Source organism: Cydia strobilella, chromosome 10 (assembly GCF_947568885.1).
Source record: "Cydia strobilella chromosome 10, ilCydStro3.1, whole genome shotgun sequence".
NCBI classification, from domain to species: domain Eukaryota; kingdom Metazoa; phylum Arthropoda; class Insecta; order Lepidoptera; family Tortricidae; genus Cydia; species Cydia strobilella.
Genome location: NC_086050.1, coordinates 10911761 through 10937364, shown reverse-complemented (window position 1 = coordinate 10937364; position 25604 = coordinate 10911761). Strand labels below are relative to the sequence as shown.

Genomic DNA, 25604 nt, shown 5'->3' with positions numbered 1-25604 from the left:
ATAAGTAAAACAAAATATGTAACTAACAATATGTGGATCCTGGTTATCTAAATAAAGAACTTTTTAATTAATTAATTAATACGTTTAGAATACTGAATGCCAGGGTCTACTTACTACCTACTTAGCCATACCCCGAAGTTAACGGAGTTTAAAAAAAAATCGTGTATACAAGTGTGAACCCATTATACAGCTTAAAACTTAAAACCCCGTTTATAGGAAGTTCCTTAATTCGGATACAGTTTCTGTAAATATCTTATTCCGATATGCATATATTCCGACAATCGCCAAATTTATAAGCAGCAAGTGGATTATTGATAGCTTTATCCACGTGATAAAACAACTGTCACTCTTTAACACCGCTGTCACGTAGACAAGAACGGCCATCCATCCGTACTGACCAATTTCTATACAAGAGTTTATTGCAAATACATAACATCATACATTGCAACAATTGTAGATATATAGAATTTAATCCGCTATTATTCACCATAAATATAATGGAAGCAAGAAGTGTGATACATGAAATATACTTTTATTTTAATAATTTTATATTAACCCCCGTATTCATAAAACTTATCAAACGTTTGTTAAATTTCATCTCTTTCTAACAAACATTAATGTCAAAATGTCAAAATAGGGACAATATTTTCTAAATATGGACAAATGGACCACATACAAATAAGTAAATTGCATGTTCATTAAATTCTACTAACCAAAATGGCTCATTCGAACGCAAGGCCATCAAACATCAACGACTGCCATCTCAGACATAGATATTGAAAATGATATAAATCATTATTTCGCTTCAGTATAAGCACAGATATATATTTACATACAATTCGCATGTAGGTGGCCCCACTAAGCACACTATCCGTAAGAGAACCCAGTTTGAATTTGGAATTTGTTGTACGAGAATACGGTCAAACAATTGAACGAGTTTTCCTAATGCCTTTTACGTATGTCATGGTGGGGTAGAAAAGTGACGAATTATCGACGATACATACGACGTTACTTCGGTATTTTGTTGATGAGCCATGTGATTTACTCGCATTATTTTATCGAGCAATTTCTCTTATTTTCCAGAAGTGATGGTAGCGCCAAAGATAAAGCTCACTAGTATCGTAGTAAGTAACCCATATATTTCTGATTTTAAGAAACTTAAGCTCGTATTCAGTTGCGAAAACAGACGACGTGAGTGAATCCCACTCTTTAACTGTAGGTAAATAACATAAAAAGAAAGACTAGGCTAATTGTATGTTGACTACCAATGTAGGTGGTTTACTAGATATTATGTCTGTCACTTTCAAAATAACCTTCGCGGTGTTACTGATGACAGATTTTGTTGTAACTTAATTGCCTTATAAAAGGTCATCTGCGTACATAAATCTCCTATAGTATCTTGTTTACGAAAACTAGATCACAATCTATCAAACTGGTTAAGCGCACATTAAGTAATTCGTCGAGGTGTGTACATATTATATATTTTAGGAATAAGTTCCATATTAAATTATTATGTTTACTTTTTTTGTATTAAAATATTCAGTTTTTATTTGCCTCCTTAATTTTTGATTAGATAAATTGTAAATCTTGTAGAATACATTGTAGAAGAGACTTATTCTTATTAATATACATAATGTACTGTCTGTCATTTGTACTGATAAAGATAGCTTAAAATCCTGTAAAATGTGATAATTTGCAATTAATATAATTATGATAAAAAGGTACAATCTCACACCAGGTTTTGTAGATCTTCCTACGGGTGTACACATAGTATAATATATTCAATTCCTATTTAGTCCGCTTTGAAAAAAAAATCTTCACTGTATGTAGTATGAAAGTTTGACATACTTACCTTCGCAGCGACGAGTATGATGTCCAAAACTGCTTACAAATACTCATTAAACATTCATATCACACATCACATAACACAACAGCTTAATAAAGTATCATGGAAATTTTATTGCAAAAATATTTTCAAACTTGCCTTGTCCATCCGTTAGGAGTTATTACTTTTCTTTGTTACTGACATGACACTCATGACAGTCAAAATTAATTTCTAGGATTAGCATTTTTATTTCTTTTTAGTCGTGTTTATAACATGCCTGTCCCGTGTGTTAATAGTCTTGCTTCGAAAAAGGCCAGGCGTTATACAACTTTTATCTAATAAAGCAGGCGAAGACAATATGTAAGTTTTAATAAATAGTTATTTGTTTTACAAGGGCGCAAAATTGTTGTTTAACTTCTCATACAAATATTTGATAACCGAGCAAGCGTTTCCGTACCCAAAGGGTAAAAACGGGACCCTGTTACTAAGACTCCACTGTCCGTCTGTCTGTCTGTCTGTCAGCAGGCTGCAAGTATCTCATTAACCGTGATAGCTTCTTCTTCAGTCGGTGCATCAATACTGAGGATCGTGACATCGTGTCCTTCTGTTGAAGACCAGGTTCCTCCATAGGGTCTGTTCCTCGACAGTGTAGCTAGACAGTTGACATTTTCACAAATGATGTATTTCTGTTGCCGCTATAACAACAAATACTAAAAAGTACGAAACCGTCGGTGGGCGTGTCCGACTCGCACTTGTCCGGTTTAATTTTTTGATTGGCGTTTGTCGATAAATTATTTTCATCTTGACTACAGTTTTATACACATTCAACACACCTTCGGATTTCTTCGCGGATGCAAGTATATAGGTACAGTTGTTGTCCTTTACTAAAAATTTGGAATGCTGTAAGCTGAATCACTCGGCTACCAGTATTTAAATATGAGAGCTGTGGGGATTTCCATCACTACATCTCAAGTAAATATGGTGAAATAGGCTAGATGACAAATTATTATTAATGGTATCAATGGATCAGGTTTGTTTTTAGGATCAAATGTCTATACGAGACCCATTACATTGAGGCAATACAAAAGTCAGAAATGATAGTCAAAGTCCGACAGTCGTACTTCACTCGCGAAACGCTCCTAACAAAACGATAAGTGAACGCGACGTTAAGGTCACTGAGATCCCATCTTGAAGAATGGACGAAACAAGAAAATTGCGTTTTTGTCGGAGAAATATTGCGTTTATGTATATATAGTTGCTGTACAATCTTTTCTTGGACAAAATGTAAAGAATCGAATGGTAGCCTTACTTTTTTCCTTTTGGGAAGTTAAAAAATTACTTAAATTTTGAAACTTAAGGCCTGTATTTTTGTATTATTTCCCTATATTATTTTAATATCTACACTATTGTGATAAATTGCTCATTTGCTATCTATGTTACTAGATTTTGTTATAAAATTCAACATGTGTTATCATCCCTATTCAGAAGTTTGCACAACAAATACAATATTAGTCGTGAAACGCAGTACTTAACGTAGGCATTTAAATTTTTTAGACTTCTCTGTTTTTGGATGTCGTTCAAAAACAGAACTTACATAATAAACTACCCTGTCCTACAAAAACAATAATAGGCCTAGTGTGTATGTATTCGTTGAACACGGGATCCTACTTACCATCCCATGTTTTATTGATGCCTTAAAGGACCCTGGCACATTAAACTTTCATCACCTTTATACTCGACCTCAAGTTATGTATGAGCAATTATGTCGGACAAATTGTTTTTCTAACCAAAGGCTCAATCTTGTCTTGAAAAACGTGGTGTTATAATAATAATAGTTTAACTTTTACATGCTTTTATTGCTGTCATGTTGGGCTCGTTAAAAGAATTGTAACTATTATCTATATAAATTGTAGATTGTGTCACAAGGGAACAACATGACATAATTACAGTACATTTAATCCTTAGCGTCGCGTAGCGTCCTGCTTTTCGCGTCAGCACAGCACCTATGAGGAAATTATAATGTTTCAAAATATTACTTAAACTAAAATAATAGTAGTAACTGCATACTATTTATTTCATTGTGTCAATATTTTATACTGGCAATAAAATGTCCTTGAACAGAAAAGTGGCGCTGTGATCCGTCTTAGCGGTATTAGGCCGAGTACATGATTTGACGCAACAGTATCTCGCCGCGAGATAGACTACCCTTCTTTTACTAACTGTATAGTCTATCGCAGCGAGATACTCTCGCGCCAATCATGTACTAGCCCGGCAGGGAAGAAAAAGCCCTTTTCCGATTAAGTGATGTAAAAAATATTTTCACCTTAGCAATAGTGTTTGAAGGTGCAAGCGGAAAATACGTTAATTTATAGATAAAGCCGCGTATTCACTATAAACATTTGTTTAGAAACATTGTTTCAGATACAGAAACCCACATGTTTCTGAAACACAGAAGTTATCGCCATGTTCATTGTATCTCTACCACACTATGTGAGCTGAAACATTAATTGTTTTTGTAAACATCTGCATAGTGTTTCAGAAACAGTGTTTATAGTAATCTAGCGACCCGCCCCGGCTCCGGACGGGTAAACCTTAATAAATTATATACCTAAACCTTCCTCAATTAAGAATCGCTCTATTGGTAGGTGAAAACCGAACATACAGACACACAGACATACAGACAGACGTGGCGGGGTACTTTGTTTTTTTATAATATAGGTATGTATAGATACGCGGCTTAAGGACAACTCACGAAGTCACGACCGGTCGTTGCCGAGATCATTGGAAGACGCGTTTGTCCATCCGAAAACTCAAATCAAATAGTCCCAGGAATTCCAAATAGAACCACACGTTTGTAGATGTCTATCTATTCCAATTCAGGGTGGGACAACAGCTGTCATTTGACTTTCGTGAAACTAAATAAACTTCAAAACTAAACAAAACTAAAGTATTTGGTATTACAATGGCATTTCAACATTGGTATTGGTTTTAGACTTTATTATATAATATTAGACTACAGTATAAATTACATAGTATCACATCACGGTCTATATCCCGGTCAATATAAGTATAGTTACAAACAATAGGTACATTAAAAAATGACATTAAAATTAACTATAAACTAAATTAAATCTAAACAAAGCCAACTTAGTCAAACAACTTATCCCGTGCCCTTCCAGATGCAAAGGTGCCCATCATGCTCGCCGCGTTGCCGCGCTGAATCCTCTGTATCAGGAATGACTCGGAACGTTACGAGGGTCGTGACCTCTCTCCCTCAAACGCCGCCCAATTCGCTCAAGAATATTCTGGCCTCGGCACACCAACACCCGGGCGTCTCCACTACTAACGGAACAAAAATATACTGGGTACTTTTACTGGGTAGTAAAGTTCCTAAATTAATAGTAAATTAGTAACCTTTTATTGACTCTAAGTAGACTTCTAGATTATTTATTTAGTTACTTGTGTCAGAAGTTTCCCGTTCTTCTATAATCTGAAAGGATACTGCCAACTTCTAATTTATTGTTACAATAGGTACGTATATTATTGTTTAATCGCTATAAGACAGACGTACTTATACAAACTCATTAAATACTTTCGGCAATACAAGAACAACGGGTAAGCAAATTCGATAATATGCTTTGACGTGACATTATTAAAAACCGGTCAAGTGCGATTCGGCCTCGCGCACTAAGGGTTCCATACATTACACAATTTAAATAAAGTATTTTTTATGTGAAACGTGAGTGAAAGGTAAATTACGGTTTACGATTTATGACGTATTAAAAAATAACTACTTACTAGATCTCGTTCAAACCAATTTTCGGTGGAAGTTTGCATGGTAATGTACATCATATATTTTTTTAGTTTTATCATTCTCTTATTTTAGAAGACACATTTTACCATTTTGGAAGTGTCTCTCGCGCAAACTTTAGAAATAAAAATTATATTAGAAACCTTCAATATCATTTTTGAAGACCTATCCATAGATACCCCACACGTATTGGTTTGATGAAAAAATTTTTTTTGAGTTTCTGTTCTGGGTAGGGGGACCCCAAAATTTGTTGTTTTTTTTTCTATTTTTGTGTGAAAATCTTAATGCGGTTCACAGAATACATCTACTTACCAAGTTTCAACGGTATAGTTCTTATAGTTACGGAAAAAAGTGGCTGTGACATACGGACGGACAGACAGACAGACATGACGAATCCATAAGGGTTCCGTTTTTGCCATTTGGCTACGGAACCCTAAAAATACTGCCGGTTTGCATTAAAAATATCCAATTAATCCAATAATACGATGAAGGCTTTACCGAAACATTTTAATGAATGAAACACAATATTTTGCGACCGCTGCATGGATACAAGCGGCGATAATGATAAAGACGATGGCTTTGAATTATCTCAACCGAACCGGTGAACGAGTTACTGAACCGGGGCTCTATCATAACTTTCTATCAGGGCGACTAGAGCCAATCGCCGATCAGTTTATAATCACAAAAAAATAAAAAACTGAAATTCAAAATGTTCACAAAAATGTCTTGCCAATGATATATAATTAAATAATGCAGAAGGCGGTGATCTTGGACACGGCGCGGATAGTCCGCCGGTTCCTCTCTCTGCGGCCCTGACCACCTGCAGCTTGGGCCCTGCCCCGCTGCTAGCGGCACTCTAGCTTAGGTTATTTATAATGTTTTTATATATCTTTTGTATTGTTTTTTGTTTTTATATTTTACTTTTATATACATTGAAAATACCTAAGAAGGAAAATAAATAAAGAGAATATTAGTTCCTAGGACAACACTTACGCAGCAATATTTTGATGTAATTCATTAAATCATTCCTGCATTGCTCAATTGCCTTCGCTATCTACCTTATAGTTAGTTACAGTCAATATTATAATGCGACTTTTTTGCATTAAATACATTATTATGACAAACTATAGCACGAAAACGATGGCTACATACCTATTGAGAGAAAAGCTATTCATTAAAAGCGTGGAGCTCCTTATGTGACAAGGATTTCTCACGCCATACAGGTTAAATTTGGGTCATGCCTACACGTTTGTAGTATTTGTGCTAACTGATGCTAATATTTTTAAACAGTTCATTGACAAATTGAAAGTGCAACAGATCCACGGGCCTGATAAACGACGCCTACGCAAGTAAAGATCGCAAGGCCATGCAATTGATAGGGCTTACGCAGATGTAATGGCGTAACATTTAAAGAGTGAAGGACACTAACTGAAACGTATGTAGTAGTAGCACATGTAAGTAAAAATGTATGAAATAACATATTGTATAATATTTATATGTATTAGTTGCCTAATTTGGAATTGAAGTTAAGCTTTAAATTGCATTGGAGCCTAAGATAATAAATTACGTTGATAATCATACAGCTAAATGTCGAGTCATGTTCCAATTCTATCAGCATTTTATTACAATATTTTATCAAATTATTAATCAAAACACACTCGCGTCGACTAACATCACCTTTAATAATGATTTGCAATTAACCTTAATTAAGTCACATTTGACATTTTGTTAAAAATAAAACCAACTTGTCGTGATTTGCTAACCGCCCTTGAGTAGGTATATACTTATACTATAGTGATGGATGAGTCAGTAAGTCGATGACATGCCATCAAGATAATAGCGGAGAAGCAGGGTAGAATAGAACCGAAATTGCTTCCTATTAGTGTTCAATGCTTCGGTAACAGCAGTGTCTCCAAGACAATTCATAGTTCTTTTAAACGTAGCTACGCACTGAAATGACAAGTAATTTTTCATGAAGAAACCCTTTCGACTTCTGTACGTGCCTTTATTAAAATAAATCAGTAATACCACAAATTGATGTCACCTTTTTTAATTTTAATGGACTTATTAAAATCAAAGGTTATTAAGTTAAGGCCAAGTTTTAAAATTACTTGTACAATAATTATTGTGACACATTGTCCTTATTGCATCAAGTCAATGTAAAACTGGATTAAGGAACCTTATAAAACGCAGCCAACTAAAAAAATATTTAGTCGCCATTCGATATTGGCGAAAATGAGTGCAAAGGTACACAGTAACTTACACCAGTTGCAGGTCATTAATGTAGAGCGTATAAATAAATGGTCGTGGTTTCGAATCGAAAACTGGCATGGTACTAAAAGCATTCGTGCATGGCATTACAGTTTTGCAAAACTCGTTATGCAATAACATTAATTTAGGAAGCCCGACATATTGTATGCTTAAGACTCAACTTGTAGTTAGCCTCTTACCTTTTTTGTCAGAGAGGTCCTTTTTCAGCTGTGGAGTATAAAGATGTAAAATCGTAAAATTTTATTATAGAATGCTTTTTTTTCTATTTCAGGTGTGGATTCTACTATGCTATGTAGCATCTTCACATGCCATAATTTTATGGTCCCACTACCCAGATGCCACTTCTTCACATTTATTTGGAGGCCTGTCTTCATCAGCAGTTCCATTTTATGATCAGAAAACTGTACAAATACCTGAGCGATATATTAGCAAGTACGATCTACCGTATTTTGAAGATTACGTATCATCAGTTACATCTTTTGTTAATCCGAAGAAAATGTATCTACCGAAAGTATCCAAAACCATAAACGCCCCTTCACATTCCAGTCATTTTCTGATTAATGAAGGACTATCTGCATATGCGTCGAGACCGAATATGGAAGCTTTGACTTATAAGATTTATATGCCTGTGCTTGACGAAGTTCCGGTGACTCATGAATCGTACAGTAGCCAAGGCACTAGTTATTCTTGGTAATGATATGTTCAATCTGCCCTTGTTTTACTTCACACAGGACGCAAGTTTTTCTTGGTTCTTAATGATAAGTATAGCACTATTTTGTAATAGCGGTTGACTTTAGTTATATGATTGACTTTATTGTAGGTACTGTAAGTTAATTTATCTTTTAGATTAAGATTATGACGAATGAAAATTTCATACTTATAAATAAATTTCTGCAAACTTTTAATTTTTTTATTCGTTATGCGAAGTGCAACAAATACGAGTGCGCGTTACATTAGAGCTACATAATTTTTCAAGCTGCTATTAAATTAAGTGTTTTTTTATCATAGAAACTAGCATGCCTTTTTGTAATTATATGCCCTTAAAATACATGAAATAACAGCAAGTTCATATTTTCTTAACAGCGATGTTTATGAAGCAATGTGTCGACTTGTCAACTTTAAATCACATCATTTATGGTTGGCAAGACGCGTTAAGGTTATGTCTGAACCTTACTCAACATTCCTAGCGAAGTAGGTGCCAATTCGACTCTCCTTCTATGACTGGTCATGATATCGCAAACCATTCTATGCATTATACCGGGTGTGGACTGTAACACGACCCAATCATTAAAACAATAGATTGTACTCCTCAAACGGTGACACTTTAGTTCACAACATTTTAAAAATTATTAGTTCCTCAGACTTCATATTTTTCATACAAATTAAATATTATCTTCAATTAACCATTATCATTGTAATTGATGTTGCTTGTCACGCCTTAAGGATGACTTACCCTGCAACGGTCCGGGTCCGGGCCGAAGCAACTGATACTTCATTTTCTATGACAGGTGACCGGTGACCACGTCATGCATTCTATAGAAAACGAACTGTCGGATGCCTCGGCGCTGACCCGGGCCGTTCTAACGTGAGTCATCCTTTAAACATAACAAAATTCGCAATACATTGCATCTTAGAATGAACTTTAAAGTGTATACTAAAAATCAATACACAAGTTATCTTATTAAAAATATATTTAAAAAACAAAAAAGAAAAAAAAATATAGGGCTGTATCTCCTTAACCGTGCGTTGTATCGAAAAAAAAAATTTTCGTTCCCCTATAATATCCCACGCATTGAATAACCTATCACATTAGGACATGAAACAATCATCATCATCACATTTGTATTATTATTTCATTGCATGTTTGAGAAAAGCACTATACACACCTCGGCGTGAAAAGGGGTTGCCGGCCTCATAAGTATCCGACTATTCCATTCGGCCGACAACCCCTTACATCACGGCCTTTGTAGTAATATACTATTTAAAAGTCGCTAATAAATTGTTGTTTTGGTCAGTTTGAGGAGTTCAGCCTACAGTTTTTGCTCCTGTTACAGGCCACACACGGTATTAATAAGTCTTTTGTATGCAGAAGAGGTTTGTTGTTAGGTGAGATTGTTACTTCTCATAAATTCATAAATTGATTTAAAATATTCGCTATATCAGAAGCTACAAAAATATGAAGTCAAATACGACTCCTAGAAACTGGCACATAGTAGGTACAAAGTTATTCACCTTTTTGTATAGAGACTGTTTAAGAATTCAATACACGTATTGGACCAGAATACCCCCCATATCTCTTGAAAACAGCTCTAATTAACTGCAATCCTTTACATTTTCAATTCACACATTTGGAAATGTGAGTTTAAGAGTGCAATCGATTTAAAAATCATTATTACTCAGCGCTAATTAAGCTGTTGTGGCCATAAACTATTCGTAACGAAGACCTATGGAGTATATGCCGGCAAACACCAAGAAATAGCGACACGGAAATGGAGATAGATAGGATATACTATTCGAAGAGGCAAAACGAATAACGCAACCATCGCTTTCGGTTGGAAACCGCCGGACGGAAGCCGTGGCCTCGGGCGCCCTGTACACTCATGGCAGCGGTCCGTCATGAGTGAGCTACGAACGGTCTGGTTGAGCTGGAGCGAGGCCAGAGGGTCGCTGAAGATATTCATTCATAATGCATAAGCATCTGAGACGAATTCATGATGAATTATCACACTCAAAACCTGATATTAAAAACGTCTTAGTTACTAGTAGGTAGGTACTACTCAATGCTTCTGAAACAAATTAGTAGGTTTGATGTTACCTTTGGGAGTTACAAAAGGAAGTACTTTAGCGAAAATGATCCAACTTTTAATGTTTGATATTTAAATTAATGACATGTATATTTTTGATAGGGAGCTAAAATTTTACTGACGGGTTTTTGAGAGTTGCGGGCGCAGCTTGGTTCCATTTGGTTCCATGGATTGTAAATTGAGCGAAATACAATAGAACCAGACGGAAGCCATCTCATTCCTCAGGGGTGTCACTCCAGTTTCGTAACAAGTCTGGCCGAATCGCTTTAAAAATAAGATAACAAATTGCGTGTCGTGTCCAACAATAAGGTTGCTCCACATCGTTGTCCATTGTCAAGCTCGTTAGGTACGCTCCACAATAGTCTACAATGCGTCCGTTTATGGAGACATTACACATTACACCAAATTTTCCTGCAAACTTTATCTTTTAGCGAGATGCGTACCTGCGTGGGCGATGTTACTATCGGTACTCGAATTAAACACGTGTATTTTTTTAAAGTATGCTATTGTTATATTGGATTGTCCTCTATAAAAACTATTTACTATCAGCTGCCAAGACGTAGTTCTTGCCTCCGCCACTCTTGTGTAGAAGTTTGTACGAGTATGAAGGGGTATCACATATCACTGTACTGTACTGTAGCTATACCTCTAAACAAGACGTCATAATGGTTTGACCCATGGAGACTATATAAAGGAGCCAAATCTATATGTATGAAGTGTCCATCAAAAAACAGTAATTAGGCGGCTCCACCATACACCGAAATACTACCAAAAACAACCTACGTAATTTGTTCGGGTTATTTGTTCATGTTATACTATTATATGGTTCATGTTATACTCATGTCCCAGAGCCTAACTAGCGCCACCGGAGAGATTAGGAACTATTATTTAAAGCTGAAAGCGGTCACTTTTGCAACAATTCTGCCATAAGAGATTGGCATCCTTTCTATACCATCCATAGTTTGACCTAATTAGGAGTTGTGGTGGTCTAGGTCTATGTCATAAACTCTATGATATATCATTGTGAACCATCTGTCAGTGTCATACGTTTCCTGGCACAAATTTATCAACAAAGTCGCAACGTAGGGAAGTAAACGTAGTATAACGTTGCAGAATCACTGAAAAAATATTTCGACAACTCAACAGGACGCTCCGGACCGGTTCAATGATAGCTGGTCATTTGGCGAGAACAGCGCGAATTCAGACCGACTATTCGACCAACCGGTCGCACGATTGACTTGTCCGGCGTCTAGTTGCGCCACGTGTCGTGTGCCCTTAGACAAAAGTCACAAAAGCCGCATGTGTTATGCAATAGGCCGTGCAAGCATCGAAATAAAAAATATAGAAGAGTATGATGCTTACAACCTGCAACGCTGGTATCATCGAGACAAGGGTGTCGAACTTTGTTTAGGTATTTAATTCAGTAGAGAGGTAATCAACTAAACCACGGGGGTGACATCGTCACTGAGTGACGAAACCCCATCTTAAAAAAAAATGATAAAAATGGATTAGATTTTTAATGTTTTACAGTTAGTATTTTCCTCGCAGTTGATGTAGTGACAAATTTAGAGTTTCAGTCGGTCGCAAAGTTTATTGTGCCTTGAAACCCTCGCAACGCTCAAAACTCCATTGTTCGAACTAATCGCTGTGCTCGTGGTTCAATTTTGGAGTCTTCTTACTCGGGCATCAATATTAGCACGAGGGGTTAAACAACAACTTTGCCCCCTTATAAAACAAATGACTATTATTAATTAATAATAGGTACGGTATAGTTATAGGTACGGTATCGAGACGGACAACCAAAAGTAGTTAGTCCCATTGACATATAAGAGACTTCAAAAGAAAGCTTATCAGTGGACAATCAGTATAAATATATTTTATGGTTTCTGGTGAATAAGAATCTAGAATTAAAAAGGTAACGTACTTAAATTTTGTCAGCAGAGCAGTTAACAGCAGCAACACTTTAAATGACACAAAATCTATATTGTAAACTAAAAACGAACACTACATAATTATAACTAAAATACCATAATTTAGTAATGAATTTTTATGCAGAATTTTAAGCACTACATTAGTAGGTATTACGAGTAGGGTCCCGGTAGGAAAGTGACGTCAGCGACGTCATAATGACGTAATAATGACGTAATTATGGCATCATAATGACGTCGCTACGACACAAATTATTTAAGTAAATGATTGATCGGAAATATTCCGAAAAACAAATAAATCGTAAACATTGAAGGCGTATATAGTACTTACATTTCAGTTTTAATTGACTGTCTGACTAAGCAGTAGGTACTCGTCGGTTTCAAAGCGGATACACTCATCACCTATGCACATACTAAATGGACTTTACTATTTACAGCACTAACCGGAGAACGAAATAGTTGTAGTAAAATAGTAGTAGCTTGTAGTTACCTACTTATTATAATTCACTTTTTGCTCTTAAAAGGTTATTGAAATGGAATTTTTTTTTAAAACATAAAACTGATAAATTTAATATATTCAATCATTATCTTCCTCGCGTTTTCCCGTCATTTTGCCACGGCTCATGGGAGCCTGGGGTCCGCTTGGCAACTAATCCAAAGAATTGGCATAGGCACTAGTTTTTACGAAGGCGACTGCCATCTGACCTTCCAACTCAGAGGGTAAACTAGGCCTTACTGGGATTAGACCGGTTTCCTCACGATGTTTTCCACCGAAAAGCGATTGGTAAATATCAAATGATATTTCGTACATAAGTTCCGAAAAACTCATTGGTACGAGCCGGGGTTTGAACCCACAACCTCCGGATTGTAAGTCGCACGCTCTTACCACTAGGCCTCCAGCGCTCTAATACATTGTAATCAATTAATTGTCTCCTTCTAATGGTATTTTTATTATGGATATTTGAGACTAGAACAGCATATTAGTAAAGCACTTTATTAGTAAATTGAAGTAAACTTTGTTTTGCACCTAAATACTTATTGCAGCGAGACGCGGCATTTTAACATTATTTACAGCGACAGAACACATCGTCTGAAATAACCTCATGCAACTGAACTGACAGACTGATCCTGCGCACGTACGCGATTCACAAACCTATCTTGACGCTCGCGACTCTTCGCTAGTGCTGCTTGGCTCCTAAATTATTTACGTATACGTAGCCGAGGTATCTTGGTTAATATGGTTTTAAATAAAGAGTAACGAACAAACCGATGTAATTGTATCTTATTTCTGAACTGTAACATATGTCCTTAAGATCATACTTATACTGGTCACTCATGCGTCGGTCAATACGCAATGTGTATAGCAGCTTGGTAGACCTTCAATCGCTTACCAAGCTCAGGAAATTAAGGCTTAGAAGGACCAGTATAAGCGAGCCCTACGATAACGCATAGTTGTTAAGTATCTCGAGCTCACGTTTCATTGGTGACTAAATTTCGCAAATGGAAATACACAGCAAGGGATATAACCATCTAGTTCGCAGCTTGGGGGTAACCTAGAATAGTATAAAAGTTACCGCGTACCACCAAACCGTATCACTTGCTGTAGTGGATTTTATATAACATAATGGCAGCCAAGGTACGGACAGTGTGTGGAATTTGTGGTTAATGTTTGTTGCGAAAAGTGAATTTGGAAATACTTCAGTGCTTAGAGATAGAGAAGTTATATCGTTATCAAAAATGCACCTCAAATTTTAATATATTTGAGGGACCGATAACTGCATAGGCCTTACTTACAAAACAATTTTCCCAAGCATATGACCCATTTGAATCGATTTTTGCAATTGTAAATTTTCTTAAGCCCATGTTTATCAAAATTTTACCTTTCGTACTATTTTTGAGAACTCATTGACAAAGTAACTACATAAATGACTTCGTTCGGGTGTTTTTTTTTTAAATTGGTTGTTGTAAGCCTAATACATGAACTTTGTGCAATTAAAAGAATCAGCGCCACAATCAATTTTTAAAAAACCGGAGGGTTCCGTACCATTACGCAAGAAACGGCAAAAAAATCACGTTTGTTGTATGGGAGCCCCACTTAAATATTTATTTCATTCTGTTTTTAGTATTTGTTGTTATAGCGGCAACAGAAATACATCATCTGTGAAAATTTCAACTGTCTTTCTATCACGGTTCATGAGATACAGCCTGGTGACAAACGGACAGACAGACAGACAGACGGGCAGTGGAGTCTTAGTAATAGAGTCCCGTTTTTACCCTTTGGGTACGGAACCCTAAAAACCAGTTGAAAACAAGAGATATAAGTGTCACAATGTCTTCTTCAAAAGTTTGAACTCCCTCAATTAAATAAATGTTCTCGATACAAACTGCCAATCTCCTCTCAACCCCCGTACAGAAAGAATTTTCCAAAACTCACTCATAAACATTTACTTTCTCTATACAAAGTCTAATAGTACATTGTGCAACGAGGTACAATATTCTTACCCCCGGAGTTACACACAAAGTTGCTAAGAAAAAACTTAATTTTAAGCTGAATAATTATTAAATATGTACAGTGACAATTCAAACATTCGTCCACCATATTGTAATTTCTCGTCAGGTTAGGCATCGAAGGCACAGACTCGGCATTCAGCCACGATTAAAAATTGTGTAAAAATATTTTAAACGGCTATTAAATTAAATACTACCAGCTTTTCGTTGAAGGAAAACATCGTGAGGAAACCTGCATACATCTGCGAAGAAATTCAAAGGTGTAAGTCCCCAATCCTCATTGGGCTAGCCCATACGCTAGCGTGGGGACTATAGTCCAAGCCCTCTCGCGCATGAGAGGAGGCCTGTGCCCAGCAGTAGGGTGTACATAGGCTGAATTATCAGTAAACGTCAGTATTTTAAATGTAAAATTCCCGTATACAAGTATTTTACTTATAACCTACTTGCTTCGTATGAATTAGTAACAGAGTTAAAAAAGATAGCTATAACTCCCCAGGGAGATATAGCTTTTCTTTCACAATCCATAACTCCCGCGGGACCAAAATAGGCCTTTACCTTTAAATAATTCCTTTTTCACCACTTTAGGGGATGAATTTTCAAAAACGCTGAAATCACTAAGTATATACTTGGATTTTAATAAGATTGATGTCTTTTTACGAAGTTTCAAGTTCCTAGCTTAAAACTTTCATCCCCTTTGTTGAGTTTATCAAAATCGCTTCTTATTTCTTGCACACAATATTAATGGAACCTGGGGTTTCGAACTTTGCGAAGACCACCATCTACACTAGCGCCCCTAGCGGCGAATTCATACGCGTTAGCCCTCATTTACACAAATACCGGCGACTATTGCCGAAGTGAACTCATCACTCAATTCACTCAAACAATTTGATCGATGTCATTCGCCTAGTCCATTGTTCACGACATATCGATTTGTATTGCGAACTTAAGCTCTATTGACTAAAAATATTAACAAAAATCTATTCTCTCCACAGTTTGTAGTATTCCTGTGCGCAGTAGCGGCTGCCAAAGCCGGAGGGCTTTACGGCTCACCTTACGCCGCGTCGTACGCCTCGCCATACGCCTCGCAGTACGCCTCGCCGTACGCCTCGCTCGCGTCGTACGCTGCGCCAGCTTTATCGCCGTACGCCGCCGCCCCCCTGGCGTCTTACGCCGCTTCCCCGGTTATCAAGAGCTACGCTGCGCCAGCGCTACCCGCCTACTCCGCGCCGATTGTGAAGGCCGTTGCTCCCGCTGTGTCATCTGTGTCGTCGTACACCACTCATACCGCTCATGCCGCGCCGGTGTATGCTAAGGCGGTAGCACCTGTTGCTTCTTACGCCGCTGCGCCTGTAGCGACTTACGCCGCGCCCGCTCCCGTCGCCTACTCCGCGCCTGCTTCCTTCGCCTACTCCGCGCCAGCTTACGCTCACGCTGCCCCTCTGAGCTACGCTTCAGCGCCCCTGGCGTCTTACGCCCCAGCCTCGTTTGCTGCGTACTCCGCCCCGTTGGTGAAATCAGCCGTGGCATACTCAGCAGCTCCCGCGGTCTCCCACGTGGCATACAACGGTTTGGCCAATTATGGCTGGTGATTACCTCGCACGAATGTAAAAATCTAGTTATTTTTTATAATTGAGAAAAAGTTTATTTTTATACAATTTGAAATTAAAAACAGTATTTTTCTAAACATATTGTGTTTGATTTATATAATCCACTTAGGTATGACCTTAGGCGGCACATATCGTTGCAGTAATTTTTATGGGTATACTGCTGCAGGCTAAAAATACAATCCTCGTACTGTTTGCAGCTGGGATGCAATCCGTTTATTTTAACAGGAAGCTTTAAATATAGAGGCTATACATATTTGGGAAAAATCCAGTATATTTTTTTTACATAGCTACTAGCAGTGAGTACATAAAGGATCGAAAAAAAAATAGTCGCAATGCTTACATATTTTTGATAAAAACGTCCCACTGATACCACAGAATAAATAATAAGTAGTACTACGTCTGATACTTGTTCGGTCCAAATTTTCCGCTATGTCCAAACGTATTGCATGGGGACTTCACACAAAGCCACGATGTACACACGCAGGTTTCCTCACGATGCTTTCACTAGAAATAAGCTATTAATAAAATATTAAATAATATGTAGCACATAAAGATTAGCACGACATAGAATTGGAAATATCTAGGTCAGCCAGGCTTCAAACTAACTACTCGTATTTTCATTTGAAGGCGTGCCTCACTATCCCTATTATAACATCAATTTCAGTACAGAATCACGATTGCAATATTATACTTAGCTAGAATTGTCATATTATCTTGGAAAAAACTATACCTATATGGCAAGGTGCTAAGTCGGTGGAGGGAGAAGTGGTTCTGATTGCCACAAACACAGCCGCCGCAGCGGCAGCCGTTAGAAATAATTTAACTCCATTAGTTTTAACATAGAAATACCCATAAAATAAGGGCAGCACCAGTCGTACACCCTAGCGAAGGGGCCGATTTTTGAATTTCGATCGTTCGATTTGTCACTCGAAAATCTGTTGAAAACGATGAAACGCTATTTTTGAAAACACGAGCGATAGAAAATGAGAATCGAGTGGTATTGACCACTCGTATTCAGTGCCTACTATTAGTAGAATTTAAATTCCTTGTAGTGTGAATAATAATATTGAAGAGAGCCATAGTCTCCTACTTACCTTCTCAGTGGTAGTGGACAAAGTCATGGGTTGGTAAGATGGTTCGGTAATGGGGTGGTCATGGGATTAACCATGGGGTGATCGTACTGATCATGGGATTGTCCACGGGGTGGTCATGGGATCGTCGTCATGGGTTGGCCATGGAGTGGTTATGGGATTGTCCAAGAGGTCGTCATGAGTTGGCCATGGGGTGGTTATGGGATTGTCCAAGGGGTCGTCATGGGTAAACCATGGGGTGGTAATGGGATTGTCCAAGGGGTCGTCATAGGTTGGCCATAGGGTGGTCACGGAATTGGCTATGGGGTGGTCATGGGGTGGTCCATGGAGTCGTCATGGGTAGGCCATGGGGAGGTCAATTTAATTTATGATGAACAGTAACGAAAAAACGACGTTTTCTTAGATCGTCTATTTTTTATCTCTTTGTTAACTTTAACAGCCTGTCAGGCCAATTCGAACAATAAGATACGTCATTTACTAGTTCTAGAAACGATATGTATTAGATGTCAGCGTCAAAAATAACGTTTTTGTTTGAAGAAACCTCATTTTTGACACTGACATATTTAATCCATATCGTTTCTAGAACTTGTAAATGACGTATCTTATTGTTCGAATTGGCCTGTTAGCTCCTAAACTAAAGTATTGCTCGTAGAGTAAAAATAAACAAACCACCTTTGTAGGAAATTTTATGTTAAAACTTTTGTCCGAAGTAATTACATAACCCCTCAGCATAACCCCTACCCTCGAGGACTTTTAGTATGTTTATCTGGACACCACAAGGTATAACTATAGCAATTTTCAAAACTACACGAATTATTTTTTTTTCATACGAAAAACGTTGTGAAAATTTGTCGTATGCAATTGTTTTCGACCACTCGCCTTCTATTTCGAGCGCTCGAATCTCAAAAATTGGCGGCCAGATGTCCACAAATCGTCGTTTTTTAAAAAGTCTAAGTGTAAAATTAACTTAAGTGACAAATTTACATTATTAATAAACAGAGATGTAATTAAAACTGTGGGTATAAGATGTTACCTCCTGAGATGAAAGATACTCCACAACAATTAATTAAATACAATTACAAAGGAAAGCATAAAGCGTGTAATTAACATTTATCTTGCTTATTATATATGATTGTGTGTTAAAATGAAAGAGCATCAACTCGTGAATTATGTATGAGATTTCCAGTTTATCTTGAACGCTGGTTTGGAAACAGACTTGGCGAGGTCGCGGGTCAGTCAGTGATGGCCGGTTTGGATAAACAAGGTCAAGAAACTGTGTCAAAACATAAACAATGCCGCGCCTTCAACGAGAGTGACAAGTTGTAAAAATTTTGATGAACCAACTTGAACGCCTAAACTAAATGTGAAGCGTTATTTAATTTTTTAGTTAGCTCATGACATGACTGTAATATTATTATGGTGACTGCAGTGACCGGCATTAATGTTACTGGCAGGTTATTTTTGTTTTTATCTTTTTGTAGGTTTGTGTTATGACATCTCACGCCCATAGAACGGTTGAAAATACTGAACTACACAAATAACGCTGCTTTTATCCTATCCCTTCTACCTTGATGTTTCGGGTTCCCACGGTTAGCGAGCGCATAGCTTCAGATGAACCAGTATGCGGGAAGTAAGTATAAATAGATGTAGTGCATAATTGTTTGCCATCGTATTTTCTCGGAAACGTTCGTATTTGTCATGCTACTTCTGTCAACCTCAGTACTTATTGTACTGAGACTGACTGAAATAGCAAGACACGTGCGTTTCCGTGAAAATACGATGGCAAACAATTATGAATATTTATGAACTTCATCTGTAGCTACGTTGTGGGGGGCTACTATAAATTAAATTATACATTAGTAATTTACTATTTCACATTCTGTAAAATGTCATCAATAATTATAATTCGTTTTTTTAGCATTAGAAAATTGGGAAACAATTGTAACGTGTCTTTTTGTTAAATTTTGTTATATTACTTATGAACGCAAAAGAATGTAAATGATTGTATATGATTTATAATTGTTACATATTTACTGTGACAAATTTTTCATCATCATCATTAACTTAAGTTATTCTCTTGTCGGTGGAGTATCTTCCAGCTTTCCCTGTCCCGCGCCAGCTCTTTGACTTTTTGATACGACACGACCCCTACTTTTTCTTTCACTTGATCTAAAAAGCTGCGTCTGGGTTTTCCTCTACCCCGCTTCCTTCCTATCCGCCCCTCCAGGATAGTTTTAAAGAAGTAGTCGTGTCGTATTAAGTGTCCAATCATTTTCCCGCGTCTATTTGCAATAGTGTTCAGAATAGCTCTTCTTTCACTCACTCTTCTTAGCACCTCCTCATTCGTTATCCTGTCTCTCCAACTAATGCCTTCCATTCGCCTCCAGCACCACATTTCAAATGCTTCCATTCTCTTTCTATCTCTTAGGGTCATTGTCCACGTTTCACTTCCATAAAGGGCTATACTCCAGATGCACACCTTAATCAGTAGCTTCTTGCTTCTGCATGATAAACGGGATTTCAATAATTGTTTCTTCTGGTAGAAAGCTTTTTTTGCCATGACAAATTTTTAAGTGGTTTTAAATAAAAAGTCACTTCAAGATCGCCTACCTTCTTTCTAATGCGTCACATAGCCGCTAGGCGGGCGCAACTGTTTTACACACAGACAATTTAAACTTTACAGATTAATCTCGTTTTGACATGTCTCACAGATGATCTCGTACATTTATAGTCCGAACGAAATTCGCTGCAAGTGATGTCAAAATTACTACAATTTGTCAAGTTATACACTGACACAAAATATTAATTAAATAATATGTCTTGTTCCCTAGTTGAATTTAACAAGTTCGATCAGGCTTTCAGGTCCTATAAATACAACGCGTGTATCACTTTGCATACAAGACCTAACTTTGCAACACCTAACAACCTCAGACAACGGCCACTGGGGTGGAATCACGGTTTCTTTACTACATGACAAATTTTCAGTTTACCCAGCAGTTCAATTAGGAAAACAGGTTAAACTGGTTCAGTGAGGCGATGTGTTATATAAGCGACGAGAATAACTGCCCTTCTGTCTAAATTATACTATCCAGTTAAGTTCATTATGAACCATTATGTACACAGATCTCACAGACATATAAGTATCCCACCACGTTATGTCTACTTCACATGCCGAGGACCATGTACCTACTGCAAAGACTGCATTCCTCATTAAAAAGCCCCGGATGTTCAAGTTCATTCGTTCGTCTGTCTGTAAGTGGGATGCATCTATATGTAATATCAAAGATAGATATAACTCCGTAATAGATGGATACAGTGTAAGGAAAAAACGTGCCTCGAAAAGCACGAAAATTTGATTCTCGATCAGATGGCGCCACTACCTTTAGCCTACTCTCGTATAGAGGGCGTTGACAGTTTCGTTTGTTATTTAACAATTTTAACGCATATGAGTGAAAGAACATGGGTCAAAGTCATAAAAATAATTAATGCAAAAAAAAATCATTTATCCATATTTTAATATATTTTATCGTATTTTTATAAATCTTCATTTTTAGTTTTAAAGTATGTCGATAGATGGCAGTGAATTTACAGTGGTTACAAAATTTACCATGACAGTACCGCTCTATCTTATTATATCCTCTTTGGTAATATGGAAACCAGTAGACATTAAATTAATTAATTTAGTCGTATGGTATTATCCACTGCATATTTTGGTTGCAGCACAAATTTACAAATCAATATCAAGGTCCTTCAACCAATAATGGCTGCATTTTAATCAATAACCTCACAGCTCGATAATCAAGGCGCTTCAATGGAGGTTGTTCTAGGATAGAATTAATTAATATGTTGCGAATAAAATATAGGTAATCGAAACGACAAATAATATTCAATGACGGGAAGCGGTTGATACATTTAGTAATGTACCTATTACTATTGTTTTAATTTTTAATTTAAAATTTTATATCACGCAAAAATTTACCTAGCTTGCAATTTTGAAAGCTTGTACATAAAAACATTCCATTCGTGAATAACAAGTATTTTTGACAAAAACAAATAAATTCCCTTACTGGGATAGAACCCTGGACAGCTTCGTAGGCAAGGTCACTAAGGTAGGTACGGACTAGGCAGAGGCCATTTATTGTCTTCGAATATTGATCACTGGATCAGTTAAATGACGACATATATTATACATACATCACTGAATCAGTGACGACCTTTCTTTTCATACAAATCGCAGTACAAGCGTCTGTTGAGATATATGTCTGTGATTATAGTGCGGCCAGGCCATAATCGCCTTTTTATCGTGCATTAAACTTTGGTTTCCTTACGGAGTTCATTCCACCTCTTTGTGTGTTCACCTTCAGTATCATTTTCTCACTATTAAAATTAAATATCAATTTAGCGGTGACAATGTCGTAATCAGAACAATTTGCTAATGGCCAGCCTTGGCAAAGGCTATGTTATTTCCTTCATAGTTACATATATAAGCAAAAATATTTGGATGAAGAAACATTCCCAGTGTCACCGCAAAGGAAACAACATGATTGGAAAGGTGAGGACGATAAAATTTTAGAATTAAAATAAAATACACATATGACTCGACTGCGATGATACGGAGTCGGATATCGACCGAACTCTAAAAAAAATTAAATACATATTAACCAAAAGTGTCCACGGGAAGGAACTAATTGTTTTGTATGGCCAAAACAATAACTACAATTAAATTAAATATTTATTTATTTCAGGCATAATATAATTTAATTTAATTATTTCCCACATAGGTATACAAGATACACTTGTGTCCGTCGTGTATATTATATTATTGTTACATATCAGTTTGTATTATTAGTAGATTTAGTAGTAATAATTAAAACTTATACAGACTTAGTATCTACTCTTTACGGTAATATATCACAATCATCCCAAAAAAAATTATTAGTTAAATAATCTGATATTTTATAGTAGGCTTTCTTAGTTAAATTGGTTTTTACAACTTTTAAATTCATGATATGGAAAATCTGTTATGTGACTAGGTATTTTGTTGTAAAAATGGATCGATTGTCCTACGAAAGACTTTCTAACTTTTGTAACCGCCGCACCGCAAGTTTTCCTTTATTTCTCGTATTATAGTTTTGTATGTCACTAATTTTTGGAAGATCCTCGGAATGCTTCTTGACGTACATAATAACTTCATAAATAAAGAACGACGGCAATATTATAATATTTACGTTTCTAAAAAGATTTCTTATTGACGTGCGTGGTTTTAGATTACAAATTGCTCGCACTGCTCTTTTTTGAAAAATAAATATGCTCTCAACATCTGCACCCCGTCCCCGCACTAGGACTCCGTACGATATCAGACTATGAAAATAGCTATAATAAACCAATCTTGCTGTATTTACATCTGTTATTTGTCTAATTTTTTTAACGGCATAGGCAGCAGAATAAGCTATATATATGTTAGTAACTGTAACTTACATACCTAATAAAAAATAATGTTAAAGAGTACAATTACAAGACAAACTAATATGCAAATTAATTGACTAGGAGCTACTTAGGGCTAGGACAAAACCGAATGAGCCTTATAATTTAAATACAACACAACAAATTATATTATTAATAAGGTTGTCTGGATGAGATCGCTTCTTTTCTTAGCGATGAGACCGCCTGTTGTTCACCTCTGCTTGTGTTTCTGTTTGTTTTTATATTGTTTTCTTTTATTGAGGTGTGCAATAAAGAGTATTTGTATTGTATATTATTATCATTAAGGTTATTATTCTTGACTAGGAAATGCAACAAAAATGATCAATTAAAAAAACAACACAATAGTGGAATGGTCTAAATGTTGCTCTAGGCTTAATAAACTTGTTAGTGTAGAGATTGACCTAATTCTTGTTTTTTTCATACCTAATGTCAATATGGCTGTCCTGTATTATGTAAAGATCCTCTTCCAATCATTAATTTGCCCATTTCAGTTCGCTCTTCTCGTCTGCCTGTTCGGCCTCGCCAGGGCTGGAAACCTGTACGGCGGTGGTCCCGGTTACAGCTCCCTCGGATTTGGATCCCTTGGGTACGGATCCCTTGGCCACGGATCCCTTGGCTACGGATCTCTTGGCCACGGATCCCTTGGCTACGGCAGCGGTTATGGCTACGGCGGCTATGGCTATGGGCACGACCTCGGCTACTCCGCCCCCATCGTAACCAAGACAGTAGGCGCCCCTGTAGTCAAGACCATTGCACCCATCTCCTACGCCCACGCCCCGGCCATCTCCCACGTCTCGCAGTACAGCTACCATGGATCTCCCATTGTTAAGTCTTACGCCCCATTGGGCTACGCATCGTACGGACATGGATACAGCCACGGCGGTTACGGATACGGTGGTTACGGATGGTAAACTATAGCACAATTGTAATTTATTTATGACAATAAAACGACTTTTCAACGTCAAATATATTTGTACCTATTGTTGACAATACTTATTAATAATTTCCAGCAATATTACCAATTTACCAGTTTATCCACTGAAAATATCATTAAAAATATACCTACTCGTAGGCCTGGAAAAAATCCATATTTTACCTACAATCCGGTCAATTCGAACAACGTGATAATTACTAGATATGTGAACAATACGAGGTCTAACAGATACGTTATAGTTTAGTTCTCAACTAGTTATCTTTTGCAGTTCGATTCGAGAAACCAATTGTCATTTCACGCTACAATTATTGTGACGTTTTGGGATATCCATTAGATAATATATCCATTGGATGTCTAAGTAATATCTTAAGCAAATCTTAAAGAGATCGTTCAAGAGGACATTCGGAATCGTGGAAATGTCAAATTTGACATGACTTTCTTTTAAGAAAGAGAAACGATAACGAGATATTTATATCTCGTTATCGTTTCTGTTTCATACCTAATGGATATCTAGTTGATATCTAGATCATTGTTCGAATTGGCCCGAATGTTTCTTGAAGAGTATTTCCCAGACTTACGGCTATAATGGCTTATTGCTGGTATTACACCGATAGGAACTCCTGACAATTTCACAACACTAAATACAGTAATTTTACTGGTACGTGTTAAAAGAAGTTATGGTACCTGCTCCTATTTATCACGCCATCGATTCTTTGTTTGTGGATTGTATAATAAGAATCACCATTGGATTATTCCGGTTGACTTACACAGCCAGTATAAATTGACCTCTTGTTTGTGAGTTGGTGAAACCGCCACGGGCTCAGCCTTACCTGGATGTATCTAAATCAGTTGCTCAGAACGGCTACAAAATAAAACCTTGATTCATTCATGGTCCGGCACGTAGACCGCATGGTTTATCTTCTCAAAAAAAACACTATGATTCAGTTTATTTATAAAAAAATTGTACGTTGTTGTATTTATTGAACTTTTCGTGATTTAACTGAATAATTTCTTATTTATCATCGTTATATTATTAATATGACATTGGATTTTTTTGCGCGTGATTAGGAATTTTGCATGATATCTACGATTTTAGGGTGACGACGTCAACATTACAAGATCTACCTATTTTCGCCACGTCTGTCTATAGGTCTACTACTTATCTCAGGCGGTTGATAAAGAAGTTGCGCGGTGATTTTCTAGTAGAAGGTAGAGTTAGACCAAACTAAGCTGGCAGCGATTTTGATATCCCAAGCTGTGCTAGTGTTATTTTAAAAGTCAAACTTCTCTATGAAATTCAGTCTGGACTGTCAAAATCGCTGCCCACTTAGCCTGGTCTGA

At 36.9% G+C, this 25604-nt stretch overlaps 3 protein-coding genes across 3 annotated transcripts in view; 2 read left to right on the top strand and 1 right to left on the bottom strand.

The window, feature by feature from the left end:
- The window catches only part of LOC134744939 (mucin-5AC-like), a 403822-nt gene that overhangs the window by 358015 nt on the left and 20203 nt on the right, over positions 1–25604 (bottom strand). The gene's annotated exons all lie outside the window — the stretch shown is intronic.
- On the top strand, positions 14180–16831 carry LOC134744686 (cuticle protein 16.5-like). Its single transcript, XM_063678595.1, has 2 exons — positions 14180–14275; positions 16140–16831. The coding sequence occupies exons 1-2, from the start codon at positions 14264–14266 to the stop codon at positions 16734–16736; spliced, it is 609 nt and encodes a 202-aa protein (XP_063534665.1). The 5' UTR covers positions 14180–14263; the 3' UTR covers positions 16737–16831.
- On the top strand, positions 22099–24240 carry LOC134744695 (chorion class B protein B.L1-like). Its single transcript, XM_063678603.1, has 2 exons — positions 22099–22397; positions 23821–24240. The coding sequence occupies exons 1-2, from the start codon at positions 22281–22283 to the stop codon at positions 24238–24240; spliced, it is 537 nt and encodes a 178-aa protein (XP_063534673.1). The 5' UTR covers positions 22099–22280.

Excerpts from the sequence above, each read along its gene's own strand:
- LOC134744695 (XM_063678603.1), top strand. The coding sequence starts at position 22,281 with ATGGCCAGCCTTGGCAAAGGCTATGTTATTTCCTTCATAGTTACATAT. Across the intron at positions 22,398-23,820 it reads GAAACAACATGATTGGAAAG|TTCGCTCTTCTCGTCTGCCT; the intron begins GTGAGGACGATA and ends TGCCCATTTCAG.